The sequence below is a fragment of the Hemitrygon akajei genome, chromosome 4 (genome assembly GCF_048418815.1).
Source record: "Hemitrygon akajei chromosome 4, sHemAka1.3, whole genome shotgun sequence".
In the NCBI taxonomy this organism is placed as follows: Eukaryota; Metazoa; Chordata; class Chondrichthyes; order Myliobatiformes; family Dasyatidae; genus Hemitrygon; species Hemitrygon akajei.
This window is the reverse complement of record NC_133127.1, coordinates 180,605,317-180,624,014: the sequence shown is the minus strand read 5'-3', so window position 1 is coordinate 180,624,014 and position 18,698 is coordinate 180,605,317. Positions and strand designations below refer to the sequence as shown.

At 40.6% G+C, this 18,698-nt stretch overlaps 1 protein-coding gene across 8 annotated transcripts in view; it reads left to right on the top strand.

Annotated features, from left to right (window-relative positions):
* herc2 (HECT and RLD domain containing E3 ubiquitin protein ligase 2) overlaps positions 1–18,698 on the top strand; it is a 244,342-nt gene that overhangs the window by 213,827 nt on the left and 11,817 nt on the right. For 6 of the 8 annotated variants that reach the window (XM_073044123.1, XM_073044120.1, XM_073044122.1 and 3 more), the window contains 8 exons: positions 952–1,091; positions 3,410–3,597; positions 5,141–5,338; positions 9,869–9,952; positions 12,489–12,630; positions 13,088–13,282; positions 15,057–15,169; positions 16,595–16,785. In XM_073044123.1, the coding sequence (XP_072900224.1) occupies positions 952–1,091; positions 3,410–3,597; positions 5,141–5,338; positions 9,869–9,952; positions 12,489–12,630; positions 13,088–13,282; positions 15,057–15,169; positions 16,595–16,785 (1,251 nt within the window). The remainder of the gene's footprint in view (positions 1–951; positions 1,092–3,409; positions 3,598–5,140; positions 5,339–9,868; positions 9,953–12,488; positions 12,631–13,087; positions 13,283–15,056; positions 15,170–16,594; positions 16,786–18,698) is intronic. The other 2 variants (XM_073044124.1, XM_073044119.1) reach the window with 1 other exon arrangement.

The window sequence follows — 18,698 nt, the reverse complement described above, 5'->3', positions numbered from 1 at the left end:
TTGCACCTTGGACCCAGAGAGGACGCTTACCTGCAGGTTGAATGTAGACTAGGATATAAGATAGGAAGCAAGCAAGCAGCAAGTTGTACACAAGCTGCAGCTGTTAAAAGAGGAAGGCAGGTGATGTGTCAAATAGTGTTGGATTTATCAAGTGAAGATGTGATGGAATCATGGATAAAGGTTTTTCTTTAGCAGAATTGCTGGAATGTGAAGAGCTACTCAGACTTACAGAGGTGGAATAGACAAGCTTTGTGTTAGAGAATACATTGAATAGCTGAAAGAATTATTATTCCCAAAACAAAATGATGCCCCTTCTTTACCATGTTTTATGCAATATTGCTTTGGGAATCGTATCAGAACCAAAGAGAATGAGAGGGGAAAAAAAGGTTAGGATTGTATAAAGGGAATTCAAGGAACTGGAAGGGAAATTTAAAAACAAGAGTTTTTAAACAGCAATGTCATATTTGATATTGTGCTACAAATCAGTCTGTGAGGATGCAACAGTTTAACCATAGAAAAAAAATTATTAAAAATTATGTTAGGGGAAAAGTTGTAAATTTCTTGCGCACTTGGAGGTATCTGGTGAAAGGTGTATTGAGAAGATGTGGTACATTTGATTGGATAAAGAACCATGTTGAGGATTTAGACTAATACAAGAGGAAGAGGAAATACATGAATGAGGTCAGCAATTTTGTAAGCTTTTGTTATATTGAGAGTAAAATTGAAAACAGAACATTAAGACATAGGAGAACATGACTTCAAAACTGTCAGAAAGTGGTAGAAAGCAGCAAGTGGCATTAAGTAGTCCATTCAGTTGCCTTGCATTCATCAGGGAAGTTTCTTCCCAAAGCTACAGACTGGATGTTAGAAATTGGCAATGGAAATAAAATACTCTTTTTAAACACAATTGTTTTGATAAGGTCTTAATCTGATGTATGTTATTCTTTACAGGGGTAAAGGCGACTACCATAGGTTGGGACATGGTTCTGATGACCATGTCAGGAGACCTCGGCAAGTCCAGGGTTTACAAGGGAAGAAAGTGATAGCAATTGCAACTGGATCTTTGCACTGTGTGTGCTGCACAGAGGATGGTAAGGCTTGTAGAATTTGAAATATTGTAACCAAGTGCTGCTGTCCAGTGGTTTAGTGGGATCAGCACTGGACTTCAAGGCGGAATTCGAATCCGACAGGGTCCCAACCTGGGTAGCAACAGTATCTGTGAGGAAGCAAGGCCGAGCAATCTACTTCCGTATCTTGCCACGAAAACCCTATGGACAACTACACTATCCGTGGGGTCGCCTCGAGTCGACGATGACTTGACGGCATTCAACAACACCCCAACAAATAAGTGCTCCACCCATGAAAATTTTTTACACAAAATTGCAAAGCCAAGTGTGGTCTCAGCTGTGAAATTGTATGTATTTTTTTGTTTTCTTAGAAGGAGGATATTTAGCCCATCATCCTTACCAATTGTTACGGTAATCCTGTCAGTTCTATTCCTTCACTTATTCACCAATAACCGAACCTTCCACGTGTACCCATTGGCTATCCTCAAATTCTCCTGCTAACTACCTGCCATTGGAGCAATTTTCAGTCGCTAATTCATCTGCCGGCTCATTTTCAGAGTGTGGGAGGAATCTGGGCACTTGGGTGAATTCCACATTGTCATGCAAAGAGCATACAGACTCCATTTACAGTACCAGAGATCAGGACTGAATTCATCTTGTTGGAAGACACACTGTTAGATTTTCTTTGTATATTAATTTTCTCTTTGCTATTTCAGCAGATGCCGATCTGCAATATTGGTTAAAATCTTAAATGAACAAAGAAGAAAGCACTTTTCCAGAGTGAATAAACATTTATGGTTTATCAGTATTTATTTTACATTGTGCTGAGCCTTCTGCTATATTTCTTAGCTGCACCTGCACGCTGTAGTAATCAATCTTTATTTTGCCTCATTATTGATAGATCCTATTCAGAACTATTTTATCTCTTGATGTGGTTAATTTACATTAAGATGCAAATTTTAAATAAGTGCAGAATATTGATTAAGAATTCCATAAAGAAGTCTGATTTTGAAAATGAAGGCAAATTAATCCGTTGTGTCTTTTTTTGGAAATTAGTAATTGTAAAAATTTGGCTTATAGAAGCACATGATAGTTCTAAGCCAGTATTCTCCCATGTATTGCCTAGAACTTTGATATTACCCACCCCTACTCACCCATGTACTAAAGTTCATGCAATGCCATCTCATAGAACTGTTGGGAGTCAACTGCATAGCTGTGGATTTGCAGTTGCATGCAGGTCACTGTGTTAGCTGACATCTTTTACAATAGTCCGATAATTTCAAAGTCACCATTTTATTCCATGTGCGTGTTGTTACTTGAATTGGTTTTGTTCTTGAGCTGTTGTGCTGTATTTTGGGCTCACGCTTCTTCATTTGTAGTCCAGACCTTGACTTGTTATTCTATGAACTAGCAATGTTATTGTACATTAGTTAGGAAATTGAAAGTTATTATATGGTCTTAGTTAGGCTGATCATTTACAGAGACACAAGATGCTGGAATTTGATGCAACTAACAACCTGCTGGAAGAAGGGTTGAGCAGCATCTGTGAGAGGAAAGGAATTGTCAAAGTTTTAGTTCTGATGCTGTGTTTTGACTTGAAACTTTGACAGATATATTCGTCCCTCAGATGCTGCTCAATTGACTGATTTGTGATTTGTGTTTTGATAAAGATTTGTTTTGATAAAGATTTTTCCCCCAATGAAAACTTTAATTAGAGATGAAGAATGCATTTTTCAAAGTTATTGGCACCTTAGTTACAATTTACACTAAATTATGAAATTAGGTCAACAGTTATTTCTAACCTGATAGTTGGTTTTATCCTACTGTATTAATGACCTAAGTTCAGAAATTAATTGACTGTGAATGTCTTTGACATTTTTAACCTCCTGAAGTTAATCCCTTCAAAGAAAACATTTTCATTCCTAAAACAACACACAAAATGCTGGAGGAACTCAGGAGGCAAAGAACCCAGTTGCTTTGGATTTCCATCATCTGCAGATTTTCTCGAGTTTTCAAACCTTAATGAGGAGATAAAATGGCAATATTTTATTACTGTCTGTTTTAGCATTTCTGAGCCAGGTATTCCCCACTCTATGGTGCTTACTGATGAGGCTAAAACATCAACAATGGCCAATTAGCCAGGGACCCAGAGGATACCCTCCTCCTGTTGATTGGTGTCTGTTAAATAGTCCTTTCAGGGAGAGGAAAAGGAACAAAAATTGAGATGGTTCAAAGGATCTTTTTCTGTGCTGCAGTGCTCTATAACTGACTAAATAAAATAAATAACTCAGATCCAACTACTGTGCCATGAACTAAGCTTTCTTTTTTCTTTTGCAAACAAGGAGAAGTTTACACATGGGGTGACAATGACGAAGGGCAACTTGGAGATGGAACCACCAATGCCATCCAGCGACCCCGCTTGGTCGCTGCACTGCAGGGTAAAAAGATAAATCGTGTGGCATGTGGCTCAGCCCACACCCTGGCATGGTCTACGAGCAAGCCTGCCAATGCAGGCAAGCTTCCATCACAGGTTAGTTATAGCATTATTAGTTAATTGAAAGCTTTCTTGTATAGTCATGTCACTCATAAAGCTTGTCGGTGTGAATGAGTTGCTCTGTGAACTGAGAGGCTCCATGTCTAACATTCGTCATTCTTCATTATGAGTTGGCAGCCTCAGTCAGAGCTATCCAGACCAAGATGGGATTGTGATGGATGTGTTTAGCAAGGAAGGGCAAATTAAAATATAGTTCTTTTCATCTGGCACACTTGGAGTTACTGGGCTAACAGATTTTCCAAACTAGGGGATATCATTATATCAATGCCCCATAACATAGTTCATTTTTTCTTTAAATGTTACATAGTAGAACAATAAATTTTACAGTGAACCCCAAGTTAAAAGGGAGCCCAGGTAAGCTTAAAGGGAGCATGGGAAACAGAACCAGATAAGGTTAAAGGAAACATGGCCAGTAGAACCAGGCAGGTTTAAAGAGAAGGTGGGAACCGAGGCTCTTTAGCAGGAGGAGGAGACACAAAAGCCGAATGTATTAACCAGGGACCCAGCAAGCAGACATGAGTGTGATACCTCAAACACCATCTGATTTTCGCAATCAGTGGTATCTTTTAAAATACATCAATTTAGGCAGCTGCACCTGCCCATTTGACAGACAGACAGACATACTTTATCGATCCCGAGGGAAATTGGGTTTCATTACAGCCACACCAACCAAGAATAGTGAAGAAATATAGCAATATAAAATCATAAATAATTAAATAATAATAAGTTAACCATGCCGAGTGGAAATAAGTCCAGAACCAGCCTTTTGGCTCAGGGTGTCTGAAACTCCGAGGGAGGAGTTGTAAAGTTTGATGGCCACAGGCAGGAATGACTTCCTATGACGCTCAGGGTTGCATCTCAGTGGAATGAGTCTCTGGCTGAATGTACTCCTGTGCCTAACCAGTACATTATGGAGTGGATGGGAGTCATTGTCCAAGATGGCATGCAACTTGGACAGCATCCTCTTTTCAGACACCACCGTCAGTGAGTCCAGTTCCACCTCCATAACATCACTGGTCTTACGAATGAGTTTGTTGATTTTGTTGGTGTCTGCTACCCTCAGCCTGCTGCCCCAGCACACAACAGCAAACATGATAGCACTGGCCACCACAGACTCGTAGAACATACTCAGCATAGTCCGCCAGATGTTAAAGGACCTCAGTCTCCTCAGGAAATAGAGACGGCTCTGACCCTTCTTGTAGACAGCCTCAGTGTTCTTTGACCAGTCCAATTTATTGTCAATTCTCATTCCTTTCTGCCACTGGAGTTATTGGAATTTCAGATGGTGAGTCAGATGCTGAACTGTTTGGATTTCCGAATGATTGGAGAACAGATTATTAAAGTTTTATGTAACTCTTATTTTCTGTGCCTTTAGTGTCTCAATGCAAATGAGTTTTGCCAACAAGAGCTTGGTCAGTTGGGTGGTTTTAAATTGATAGCATCATCTGAGGATAGAAGATTGCAGACTATTGTTTTCTAGATAATGACTAAATCTATTAATATTTCTTGTGTACTTAAGATTCCAATGGAATATAACTATCTCCAGGAAATTCCAATAATCGCATTGCGAAATAGACTGTTACTACTGCATCATATCTCCGAGCTCTTCTGTCCTTGTATACCAATGTTTGATTTGGAAGGCCGACTTGATGAAACTGGGCAAGGCCCATCGGTTGGACTTGACACCTTGCGTGGGATATTGATATCACAGGGCAAGGTAGGCTACAGTCCTTATAGAAATAATAAAACTATACTGAAAATACTCGGCTGAATCTGTGAAAGGTGAGAGTTAACGTTTTAGCTCTAAGATCCCTCATCAATAGAGAAGAAACAATTTTGTTTTAAGTTGCAGAGGATGGAAGTGGTTTGGAATTCTTTCATTTCAGATAACTCACTTTCTGTCGGTATCCGAACGAGCTGTTTCTGCTGGGGGTCATCCAATTGTAATATTATTTATTTCTCTCGCTCCATTAATATAGCCTGACATGTCCTACAGCCCTGCTATTACCAACACACTATATTTATTTTCATCTGTTTTCCCTATTTCAGATGTCCCCATTGATCTATTCATCCCTCCCACCACCTTCTATACAACTTAACATTAGGTTTATTGACAAACACTTTTCAACCTGTAATGTTAACTCCATTTCTCTTTTCAAAGATGCTTCCTGACCTGCTAAGTATTTTCTGCTTCTGCTACTGATTTTACAGCAGTTTCACGTAGAAACATAAAAACCTACAGCACAATACAGGCCCTTCGGCCCACAATGCTGTGCCGAACATGTACTTACTTTAGAAATTACCCAGGGTTACCCATAGTCCTCTATTTTTCTAAGCTCCATGTACCTATCCAGTAGTCTCTTAAAAGACCCTATCGTATCTGCCCCCACCACCGATGCTGGCAGCCCATTCCAGGCTCTCACCACTCTCTGCGTTTAAAAAAAAAACACAAAAAAAACAATAACAACTTAACCCCAGACATCTCCTCTATACCTCCTTCCAAGCACCTTAAAACTGTGCCCTCTCATATTAACCATTTCAGCCCTGGGAAAAAGCCTCTGACTATCCACATGATCAATGCCTCTCATCATCTTGAACACCTCGATTAGGTCACTTCTCATCCTTCGTCGCTCCAAGGAGAAAAAGGCCAAGTTCACTCAACCTGTTCTCATAAGGCTTGCTCCCCAATCCAGGCAACATCCTATTAAATCTCCTCTGCACCCTTTCTGTAGTTTCCACATCCTTCCTGTAGTGAGGTGACCAGAATTGAGCACAGTACTCCAAGTGGGGTCTTGGGTCTTAAACTCAATCCCGCGGTTGATGAAGGAAAATGCACCCTACACCTTCTTAACCACAGAGTCAACCTGCACATCTGCTTTGAGTGTCCTATGGACTTGGACCCCAAAATCCCTCTGATCCTCCACACTGCCAAGAGTCTTACCATTATTTAACCTACCAAAATGAACCATCTCACACTTATCTGGGTTGAACGCCATCTGCCACTTCTCAGCCCAGTTTTGCATCCTATCGATGTCCTGCTGTAACTTCTGTCAGCCCTCCACACTATCCACACAACACCCCCAACCTTTGTGTTATCAGCAAATTTACTAACCCATCCCTCCACTTCCTCATCCAGGTCATTTAAAAAAATAATGAAGAGAAGGGGTCCCAGAACAGCTCCCTGAGGCACACCACTGGTCACCGACCTCCATGCTGAATATGACCCATCTATAACCACTCTTTGCCTTCTGTGGGCAAGCCAGTTCTGGTTCCACAAAACAAGGTCCCCTTAGATCCCATGCCTCCTTACTTTCTCAATAAGCCTTGCATGGGGGGTACCTTATCAAATGCCTTGCTGAAATCCATATACACTACATCTACTGCTCTACCTTCATCAATATGTTTAGTCACATCCTCAAAAAAATTCAATCAGGGTCGTAAGGCACGAGCTGCCTTTGCCAAAGCTCTGCTGATTATTCCTGATCATAATATGCCTCGTGAAATGTTCATAAATCCTCCCTCTCAGGATCTTCTCCACCATCTTACCAACCACTGAAGTTGGACTGGTCTAAAATTTCATGGGCTATCCCTACTCCTTTTCTTTAATAAGGGAACAACATCTGCAACCCTCCAATCTTTGCCAGAGGATCAGCAACCTCCTCCCACAGTAGCCTGGGGTATATCTTGTCCGGTCCTGGTGACTTATCTAGCTTGATGCTTTCTAAAAGCTCCAGCACATCCTCTTTCTTAATGTCTATATGCTCAAGCTTTTCAGTCTGCTGTAAGTCATCCCTACAATCACCAAGGTCCTTTTCCATAGTGAATACTGAAGCAAAGTATTCATTAAGTATCTCTGTTATCCCCTCCGGTTCCATACACACTCTTCCACTGTCACACTTGTTTGGTCTTATTCTCTCACATCTTATCCTCTTGCTCTTCACATTCATATAGAATGCCTTGGGGTTTTCCTTAATCCTGCTTGACAAGGCCTTCTCATGGCCCCTTCTAGCTCTCCTAATTTCATTCTTAAGCTCCTTCCTGCTTGACTTAGAATTTTTTAGATCTCTATCATTACCTAGTTTTTTTTAAAACTTTCATAAGCTTTTCTTCTTGACTAGATTTTCAACAGCCTTTGTACACCAGGGTTCCTGTACCCTACCATCCTTTCCCTGTCTCATTAGAACATACCTATGCAGAACGCCATGCAAATAACTCTGAACATTTGCCACATTTCTGCCGTACATTTCCCTGTGAACATCTGTTCCCAAGTTCTTGCCTGATAGCTTTATATTTCCCCTTACTCCAATTAAACACTTTCCTAACTTGTCTGTTCCTATCCCTCTCCAATGCTATGGTAAAGAAGATATAATTGTGATCACTATCTTCAAAATGCTCTCCTACTGAGAGACCTGACACCTGACCAGGTTCGTTTCCCAATACAGATCAAGTATAGCCTCTCCTCTTGTAGGCTTATCTACATATTGTGTTCAGAAACCTTCTTAAACACACCTAACAAACTCCACCCCATCTAAACCCCTTGCTCTGGGAAGATGCCAATCAATATTGGGGTATCTAAAATCTCCCACCTCAATGACCCTGTTATTATTACACCTTTCCAGAATCTGTCTCCCTATCTGCTCCCTGATATCCCTGTTACTATTGGGTGGTCTATAAAAACACCCAGTAGAGTTATTGACCCCTTCCTATTCCTAACTTACACCCACAGAGACTCCGTAGACAATCCCTCCGTGACTTCCTCCTTTTCTGCAGCCGTGATACTATCTCTGATGAACAGTGCCATGCCCCCAGTTCTTTTGCCTCCCTCCCAGTCCTTTCTGAAACATCTAAAGCCTGGCACTCAAAATAACCATTTCTGCCCTTGATCCATCCAAGTCTCTGTAATAGCCACAACATCATAGCTCCAAGAACTGATCTCCGCTCTGAGCTTATCCGCTTTGTTCATGATGCTTCTTGCATTAAAATAGACACATCTCAAACCATCAGTCTGAGTACGTCCCTTCTCTATCACCTGCCCATCTTCCCTTTCACACTGCCTACAAGCTTTCTCTATTTCTGAGCCAACCGTCCTTCCTCTGTCTCTTCAGTTCGGTTTCCACCCCCCAATAGCCTTAGCAAACTTCCCTGCCAGGATTTTGGTTCCCCTCGGGTTCAAGTGCAACCCGTCCTTTTTGTACAGGTCCCGTCTACCCCAAAAGAGGTCCCAATGATCCAGAAATCTGAATCCCTGCCCCCTGCTCCAATCCCTTAGCCACACATTTATCCTCCACCTCACTCTACTGTTATACTTATTGTCGCCTGGCACAGGCAGTAATCCCGAGATGACCGCCTTTGAGGTCCTGCTTCTCAACTTCCTTCCTAACTCCCTGTAGTCTGTTTTCAGGACCTCCTCCCTTTTCATACCTATGTGGTTGGTATCAATATGTACCACGGCCTCTGGCTGTTCACCTTCTCACTTCAGGATATCATGGATGCAATCAGAAACGTCCCGTACTCTGGCACCTGGGAGGCAAACTGCCATCCACATTTCTTTTATATGTCCACAGGATCACCTGTCCGACCCCTTAATTTTAGTCCCCTATCACTGCTGCCATCCTCTTCCTTTCCCTATCCTTCTAGGCACAGGGCAAGACTCTGTGCCAGAGACTTCACTGTGGCTTTCCCCAGTAGGTGTCTCCCCCCCCCCCCCCGCCCCCCAACAGTACTCAAACAGGAGTACTTATTGTTAAGGGGGACAGCCACAGGGGTACTCTCTAGTATCTGACTCTTGCACTTCCCTCTCCTGACTGTTACCCACTTATCTGTCTCCCAAGGCCTCGGTATGACTGCTTGCCTTTTGCTCCTCTTTATCACCTCCTCACTTACCCTGACCAGACGAAGGTCATGGAGCTGCATCTCCAGTTCCTTAACACGGTTACTAAGGAGCTGCAGCTCGACGCACCTGGTGCAGATGTGGGTGTCTGGAAGGCTGGGAGTCTCCCAGACATCCCACTTCCGACACCCAGTGGAGAACACCGCCCTCAGAGACGTACTTCCTATTCCTCACAAGTAGCTTACCTTGCTTATTGCCAAAGGCCCGCTGAATCAAAGGCCTCCTACTCTGTCTCCTTCTATAAAGCTGTCTTTTAAATCCTTCCTGCCGGTCTAACTCGCTGATGTTCATGTGCTTGCGCAGTCGTGCCTTGATCAAACCAGTTGGTTTTCTAACCAATTCCACATTTTATTGCAGGAAGCTGCTTTCCGTAAGGTAGTTCAAGCAACGATGGTACGGGACCGACAGCATGGTCCTGTAGTGGAGCTTAACAGAATCCAGGTACAATTTTACAGCAAGCCAAAACCAGTTAAGGTGCTAAAACAGGAAGTTCGACTATTCTACCAGCCATTTTTGATGTTCATTCCTTGAGATTGCACAGAATATTACATTCCACACAATTATAAAATCCTACCACATAGAAATAGGTCCTTTCAGCTCCCCTCTTCCATGATGCCTATTTAAGGAATTCCTATACACCCACATCAGGCCTATACCTCCTTGTTTTTCCTGTCCAAATACATTTTAGCATTGTAATTGCATCTGCTTCCACCACCTCTGGTAGTTTGATTTAGATATTCACCACTCTGTGTGAAAAAACATACTCCTTGGATCTTCTTCGGATTTCTTCCCCTACTCCCCTGAAACCTGTTCCCTGTAGTTCTCCACTCTCCTGCCCTTGGAAAAAGATTCTCATCCATATCCCTCATTATTTTAGAAACTCCTATAAGGTCACCAAGTCCATCATACAATTTTGCTGTTACTTTCAAAGTTCATTTGGAAAATTGTTAAGGTGTCCTCTTTTATATAGATCAGAGGTTCCTAAACATTTCTTATGCCATGGACCAATACCCTTAAGCAAGGGGTCCATGAAACCCAGCTTGGGAACCCCTGTTATTGAGAATAAAAAATTGCTCAGCACCTTGTGGCTGCTTTTGTGGACTCTGTGGTTTGGTGTTTAATGTTCTGTGTTATTTGTTCACTTTTTGTTGTTTGTGCAATTTGTTCTTTTTTATGCATATTTGATGGTGTGTGGGTTTTTTCATTAAGTGGGTTCTATGTGTTTCTTTGTGACTTTGCAAGAAGATGAATCTCGAGGTTGTATACAGTATACATATTTTGATAAAAATGTACTTTGAACTTTGATATTTATAATGTGGAAAGTATCAGGGCACATAATGTAGAGTAATACTGAATGAACTGGACAATGCTATGCTGAGAGGCAGATAGTCAGTACCAAGTTTTAAGAAGTAGGAGGTGATGGAAAACAGCTGGATTTGAGAAGGATGAGTCTGGAGAGTTGTTTAATTGGGATTCAAGTGCAATAGTGGAGAGTTCATAGCAGAAGTGATAGTAAATCTATAAGTTAAAGGACTTGAGATGATGTGGTAAAAGGAGGCTGAAGCATAAATGGAAGCCTGACAACTGCCTATTAGAGCATTTTTTTAAAAATAGTCTTGTCAGAGGACATTTTTCTTCATTAGGTAGGGGATTGTGGTATTAAAGCCGTGACTTGCATTTTGCAGTGAATTTCTGATAGTTCTTGTAATTTATTCTATATACTTTAGTCACTGCATATCCTCTGGAAGTGTTCAGTGATCCAGTATTGGTTAGATTATCCTGTGTACTTTCTCAATCTGTCATTCTTTGCATTATGATTTTGTGAAGACTGAAAATAGCTTATTAATATTATTGTATATAACCTGTCTATTGGTAAGTGTAATAAAATGTTTTGCTCCTTAAAATTCATGGGCTGTAAGATACAGAAGTGATGGGTTGGCAATTGTTTTGACCATTCATTGAACTTCATGAAAATCCTTCGTTTCCTCAGTTTAAAACATTTAGTCACAAGATTATATTGTCCCCTTTTTCATTATCAATTTTCTCCTTTGACAGTTCATCTTTGGGAGTGGAAATTGTATTCTTTCCCCATCATCGCTTTGCTTGCTCATTTTTCTGGGTTACCCAATCCTAAAAATCACCCAGTTTGAATCTCTGCAAGGATTTGCTGTAGTGAGGCGTCCAGAACTGAACGCAGTGCTCCAAGTGGGGTCTGACCAAGGTCCTATATAACATTATCTCTCGGCTCTTGATCTCAATCCCATGATTGATGAAGGCCAATGCACCGTTTGCCTTCTTAACCACAGAGTCAACCTGCACAGCAGCTTTGAGTATCCTATGGACTCAGACCTCAAGATCCCTTGATCCTGCTCACTGTCAAGAGTCTTACCGTTAATTCTATATTCTGCCATCATATTTGACCTACCAAAATGAGCCACCTTATACTTATCTGGGTTGAACTCCATCTGCCACTTCTCAGCCCAGTTTTGCATCCTAGGAGTTGACAAATAGAAACTAAAGATAAGGTTTGAGTGACTGCTGCCAATATTTTAAAATGAGGATAAACTTTTTAGGAACAGGCTTTTAAAAAGCAAAATTGTGTGACAAAAGACTCATTTAAAGGAATAGTTTTTTGTGTACTACACATTACTGGGGGGGGGGGTGTGGCAGGGAATTATCCAAATTGAACACAGTGAGGCTGCAAAACAATTTTAAGTTTGATTCAATGAGACAAAGTGGAGTTTAGTAAGGACAATGGTAATGAATATAAAGTAGAAAGTGTTCTAATTTGGCTGTAATCTTTTAGCCATGTAGGCAAGTATGGAGACTACAGAATCTTATTTGAAATGATTTTGGTGAATGATTTAGACGATGGTGAAATTAGTTTTCCTAAATTGTTCTGCATGCATTTTGAAATAAATGTCCATGTTTTAGACTGCTTCATACATTGAAGCCTAAAATGTATCCTTCTCTTTAGGTCAAGCGATCCAGAAGTAAAGGAGGTTTGGCAGGTCCTGATGGCACAAAATCTGTTTTTGGTCAGATGTGTGCAAAGATGAGCTCTCTAAGTCCTGATAGCCTGTTGCTCCCGCACCGTGTCTGGAAAGTCAAGTTTGTCGGTATATTTAATTATGAATTTAAATATTGCGTGTTTTTCTTTCCTTTGTTAATTTATGTAGAGCTGATTTTTTTTTACCTCTAATTTAAACTTTTTTTCCTTCTTTCTATTCAAGTTTGTTAGTTCTAAGAGGAAGACCCAGAATTTTTTAGTTTTTACTTTCTCTTTGCTATTTTCTGCACTTTAGACACTAACCTGGTCCAAGATCTTTGCCTCTTGTGGTCATTGGTGGGAGAAGGACGTAAATGCAGGTGGCTATTGTGGCACAAGGGTCCTGAACTGACACCGCCCCTGAATGCTCTTCTCTGTGGAATTATAGGCCTGTTCAGATTTTGAAGAATTTGATAATTTTCTTTATTATGTACCCCACCAAACATGCAAAAATTATCAGGCACAGAATCAGAAATGAATGAAATAATGATTGATTTATCAGAGGAAAATCTGGTCTCTTGCTCCAGGTGAGTCTGTGGATGACTGTGGTGGTGGCTATAGCGAGTCAATTGCTGAGATGTGTGAAGAGCTCCAGAATGGTTTGACACCATTGTTGATTGTCACTCCAAATGGAAGAGATGAATCTGGAGCCAACAGGGACTGCTTTCTGCTAAATCCAGCAGCCAAATCACTGCTCCACATGAACATGTTCAGATTTCTTGGTATGTAGCTTATTCCAATGTCTTTATGTTGCAAGTAACTTAATTTTAAATTGAAGCAATAAAATCAAAATTTAAAGGTGAAATGAAAAATCCATATTTTAAAAGAAATGCAATTGAATATCAAGATTAGGAAATTAGATTCTTTCTTTAGAGATTTATTGTATGGCAAGGTAAACTTGTAGTAGGACAGAGCTGAGAATCAAACACATTTTGTTTTTGAAGCAGCAGTGGAGTGGTTTTAAAGTGTTAGAGGAGGTGTGATTTTTGTTTTTTCATTGAGAGCATGGTATGAGTCAAACTCACTGCATGAAACATTGAAGTAGAAGTCATCATTGTATTTACAGCATCCTACTGTTATATAGGGAAGGATCTGTAACTGGGTCTGGATCGCATATGTATCTGGGTCTGAATTTGTCAGAAGATTAGACTGGGCTTGTCATGGTCCCAAGCTGGTTCAGATTTGTGTTCCTAGAAGACTTGGCATCCAGCAATAGTGGTTGAGACATAGCTGCAGACCTTACAATACTCCATATAATCCCCATGCATGTGCTATTTTTAAAGAGTGTGGGGATGTCCTTAGAATTTCTGGAGAAGTGTAGGTAAGACTATGGCTAGCATGGGCTAATGTGAACAGTTAGACGGTACAGAGCAAGGGGTGTGGGAATGGTGAATGAGCCAGGTGAACTCATAATTGATATTGTGTACAATGGTGCTTAAGGGAGTTTTATTCCATTATAAGGAGAGTAGGTTACAGATAGCTATTGGTGTAGTGGGATTGACTTGAGAGTCTACATTTAGAAAATATTGCATGAATGAACATTGGCAGAAAAAGCCAAGAGACCCTGACTGAACTAAATTAATTGGAGCAAAATGTATTTAGTCGGCAGACCTGGATAACGAGCAGCTGGTCATTTTTCAGTTGACAGAAAAAATTGGTGAGTTGTGGATACTGACAGGGCTAGTCCTTGGCCCCAGAAAGACATTGATCAGCTGTTAAGTTAAACAGAATAATTTCAGATGGAATTTAATCTTGGTAAGTGAAAACAGATGAAACAGCGGATTTTTTTTTAACAAACCGAGAGTAGTGAGATATCATCACACGAAACGTCTGACATGAACTTGGTGCCAGCTGGACAATTGTGAGAACACTCAATGTTAGATGATACACTTTGAAATCCTCGTAAGCGAGTAGTTGAATAGTAAATAGTTGGGCTAGTTGGCATTGGCTTCAATCTGCTGATATTGTTTTCTTCTGATGTTTGTGAGTGAACATTGGATATTCAATGATAACAGTGATAAATACTGTATGTAGTTTAGTGCCTCTGTGAATATTTATTTTTTTCACATTTTTTCTGTTATATTAGAAAAATATATTACTTAAGTAAATTAGTTGGTGAGATTTTTAAAAATTATTTGCCTTTTTCAGCTTGTTCAGAAAGTCCATAATTACTGTTACTAATTCATTAATCAATGATAATCTCTGCTAATCAATGATAATCTCTGCTCAGAATTGCCATGCCAAGTGTGAGAATTTTTAAAAAGATTATTGCCAATTTGGGAGCATGCACTCAAAAAGCTTTGCTAGTTCTGGGCTAGATCAAGTACTGAATTTTGTAGAGCAAGATTGAACCACAATTCAAGATGCTGCATTGGGTTTAAATAGAGCAGATGAAAAATTGTTACTTTCTTCTGTTTGTGAATCAGTCAAAGATTATCTGCTTTTGCTGCTTTAAAAATATTATTCTGAAACTTTCCACTTGTGATGTCGTGTTAGGTGTGCTTCTGGGTATTGCTATACGTACTGGCAGTCCTTTGAGTCTTAATTTAGCTGAGCCTGTCTGGAAGCAACTGGCAGGAATGAATCTAACAATTGCTGATCTGAGTGAGGTAAACGCTGATTTTTGTGTTTATTTATAACTACTGTACATTTTGCTTTTAGTAGTTGTTTTAACTTGTGTCCAAATAGTATAACTTCCTCCTTTAGTATGTATTTCACAACTGATATTCTGTCTTCAGCAGCAGCTCCCAAAATTCTTCTTGAAGTCCTGTGTTGGAATCTTCTTGTCAGATTTGTGTCCTCCTCGGTTCTATCCGTACACTAAAGCCATAATACTGCCTGTAATCATGACCAGTGCTCCATCCTTGTTCGCGATCACGCTGCAATTTTTGACATTGTGTACATCATTCGTACTTCTGTTATCCGGTTCAACGAGTAGCACCCACTTGTTTTCATTGTTGCCTATATAATTGTTGTAAGGCACCTCCAATAACAACAGTGTATCCCATTTCTGCAGTTATCTCTGGGGTCCCTCAACGATCCCCCTTTGCTTCTCTCTAATCATCCACATATTGTCCATGACATACATAGGGCTTGTTATATTATTGAAACCTGCTTTATCTCAGCACCTCTATCTCTAGATTGTTCATCTGGTACACAATCCTAGAACCTGCAACTCTCTCTAGTTACAAACTGGATTAATCCAAGCTGCTCCTGTACTTCTGCAAACTTCTAATGGATTCTTTCTCCTCCCTGGAAACTGCCTTAAATTGGATGAGAATGATATTAATTTTGTCATTCAATAATATTTATACCCAAGCCAACCTCTGATTATTTTCCAATAAAAAATCCCTGCATTTTTATGATTTAGCCCACTCAGTATATCGCAAGCTGGAAGCCTCATTTGTTATACCTTTTTATGATTCAATATGCCTTTTATTTGGGCTTCTGTATTCCTATACTTTCCTGTTTAACTTGTATGTTCACCTCTCTAAATTAAGGTCATGTAAACCTTGTCTGTATCTACTAAGAAAAACAACTTGGATTTACTGAAAGCTTGATGTTCCTAAATCACCTTGGATAATGTCTGTTCCTCACTGTTTTAATTTTAAAAAGCACCCCACAGCTACTTATTAATGTATTTGACATCAAATCATGCTTGCCCATAACCCTTGTGTTTGTCAGTCCTGATGAAGGGTCTCAGTCCAAAACGTAGACTGTTTACTCCTCTCCATAGAGGCTGCCTGACCTGCTGAGTTCCTTCAGCATTTTCTATTTGTTGCTTACTAATTCACTATGCTGTAGATTTAAAATTCTTATCTATGTATTTAAATACCTTCCTTTGCATATCTTTTCTTGTGTGGCTACTCTTTTGGTCCTAAGCTATGGATTCCTAGAATATCCTGTTTTATCCCTCTACCTGCCAGGCATTCCTTTGGTGGTTAAAAGCTTCATTTAGCTGAAAGCTGTTGTGCATTGATGCTGTGGTGCTTTTTAAGAACTGTGTATATATTGATCCATGTTCTTGCTCGTAGGTTGATAAAGATTTTATTCCTGGCCTCATGTACATCAGAGACAATGAAGCTACAGCTGAGGAATTTGAAGCCATGGCTTTGCCTTTCACTGTGCCAAATGCAAGTGGCCAAGATATTCAACTGAGCTCCAAGCATTCCCATATTACACTGGAGAACAGGGCTGAGTATGTAAGACTGGCCGTAAACTACAGGTAAAGTGGATCACTCAATGTTCTTTCATAATGACTTGGCGTAGTTATAAATGTTGTTCTATAATGTAATTTTGTCATGAGACCTGACTGATATGAGTTGAGAAGGCCATATTCCAACCGAAACATAACCGGTAGTATAAATTCTGAAACTCAGGAATGAAGTTACAAATCCACAGGTTCAGTGCCGACGTGTGGGAGGGGTGGGATAATTACAGAGGAGCTCAGAGACACTATCATCATGACTATCTTCAAGAAAGGGGTACACTTAACTACATGAGGGGGCTCCCTGCTGCCTTCAGTTGCTTTCTCCTATTAGCCGAAGGGATTTGTGGAACAGCTCAGTGTTAATTCCATCTGTCCTGAAGCACAGTGGGCATAATCTTCACTGTACAATGACTCCAATGAAAATACATGGAGGAGCACCGGTCACTATTGTGAGGGTTAGCTCTGGTTTCCTCCCACATTCCAAAGTTGGGCAACTGTTCAGTTTGGTCAATTCGTAATTGGGTGATGCGGGCTCATTGGGCTGGAAGGACCTGTGTGCAGCATCTCTAAATTAAAAAAAAAATTAATAAACATGGTCTCTTTTAACCCCATCCAAAGTCTCTGATTCCGGTTTTGAAGGATTGTGGGTTTTCCGCTTCAAATTCAGTTGCCCTCAGAAATTCATTTGTATCTGATGATTATTCCATGACAACATGCATGCCACAATATTAACCAGTGGAGTCAACAACAGAACCATTCTTTAACAGCTGCGTCATTCCTTCAAATATGTTCATTAAAACTTCCTGCGGGCATGGAGCTAATCTTCAGAACAAATAGAATCAGGTTTATTATGACTGACATGTGTTGTGGAAATTGGTTATTTTGCAGCAGCAGTGCAGCGCAATACATAGAATATACTATAAGTTATAACCATATAACAATTACAGCACTGAAACAAGCCATCTCGGCCCTTCTAGTCTATGCCGAACGCTTACTCTCACCTAGTCCCACTGGCCCGCACTCAGCCCATAACCCTCCATTCCTTTCCTGTCCATATATCTATCCAATTTTACTTTAAATGACAATACCAAACCTGCAAATAATAAGAATAATAATAAGAAATGTACATTAAAAGATGGGTTGTGCGAAAAGAAAGCTAAAATAGCAAGGTAGGGTTCATGGGCAGTTCAGAAATCTGATGGCAGAAGGGAAGAGGCTGTTCCTAAAAGGTTGAATCTGTGTCTTCATGGTCCTCTTCTTCTTTCCTAATGGTAGAAATGAGAAGAGGGTATGTCCTGGAGGGGAGGGGTGGGTACTAAATGAGGGATGCCACATTTTGAGACAATGTCTTTTGAAGATGTCCTTGAAGCTGGGAAGCTAGTGCCCATGATGAAGCTGAATAGGATGCTGTTCACTCTCTAGTGACTACACTTAAACATGAAGATGAATCATACCTCAGCATCAAGCTGCATTATTCAGGCGTTTGTGCTTGTGCTCACTCAGAGCTCTGAGCCACTGTGGTAATTTCAATGAAGTGTGTGAGACGATCACCTCACACTTATCTGGGTTGAACTCCATCTGCCACTTCTCAGCCCACTTATGTGTCCTATTGATGTCCAGCTGTAACCTCTGACAGGCCTCCACACTATCCACAACACCTCCAACTTCTGTGTCATCAGCAAATTTACTAACCCATCCCTCCACTTCCTCATCCAAGTCATTTATAAAAATCACGAAGAGAAGGGGTCCCAGAACAGATCCCTGAGGCACACCACTGAACACTGACATCCATGCAGAATATGACCTGTCTGCAACCACTTCTTGCCTTCTGTGGGCAAGCCAATTCTGGATTCACAACGCAATGTCCCCTTGAATTCCATGCCTCCTTACTTTCTCAATAAGCCTTGCATGGGGTACCTTATCAAATG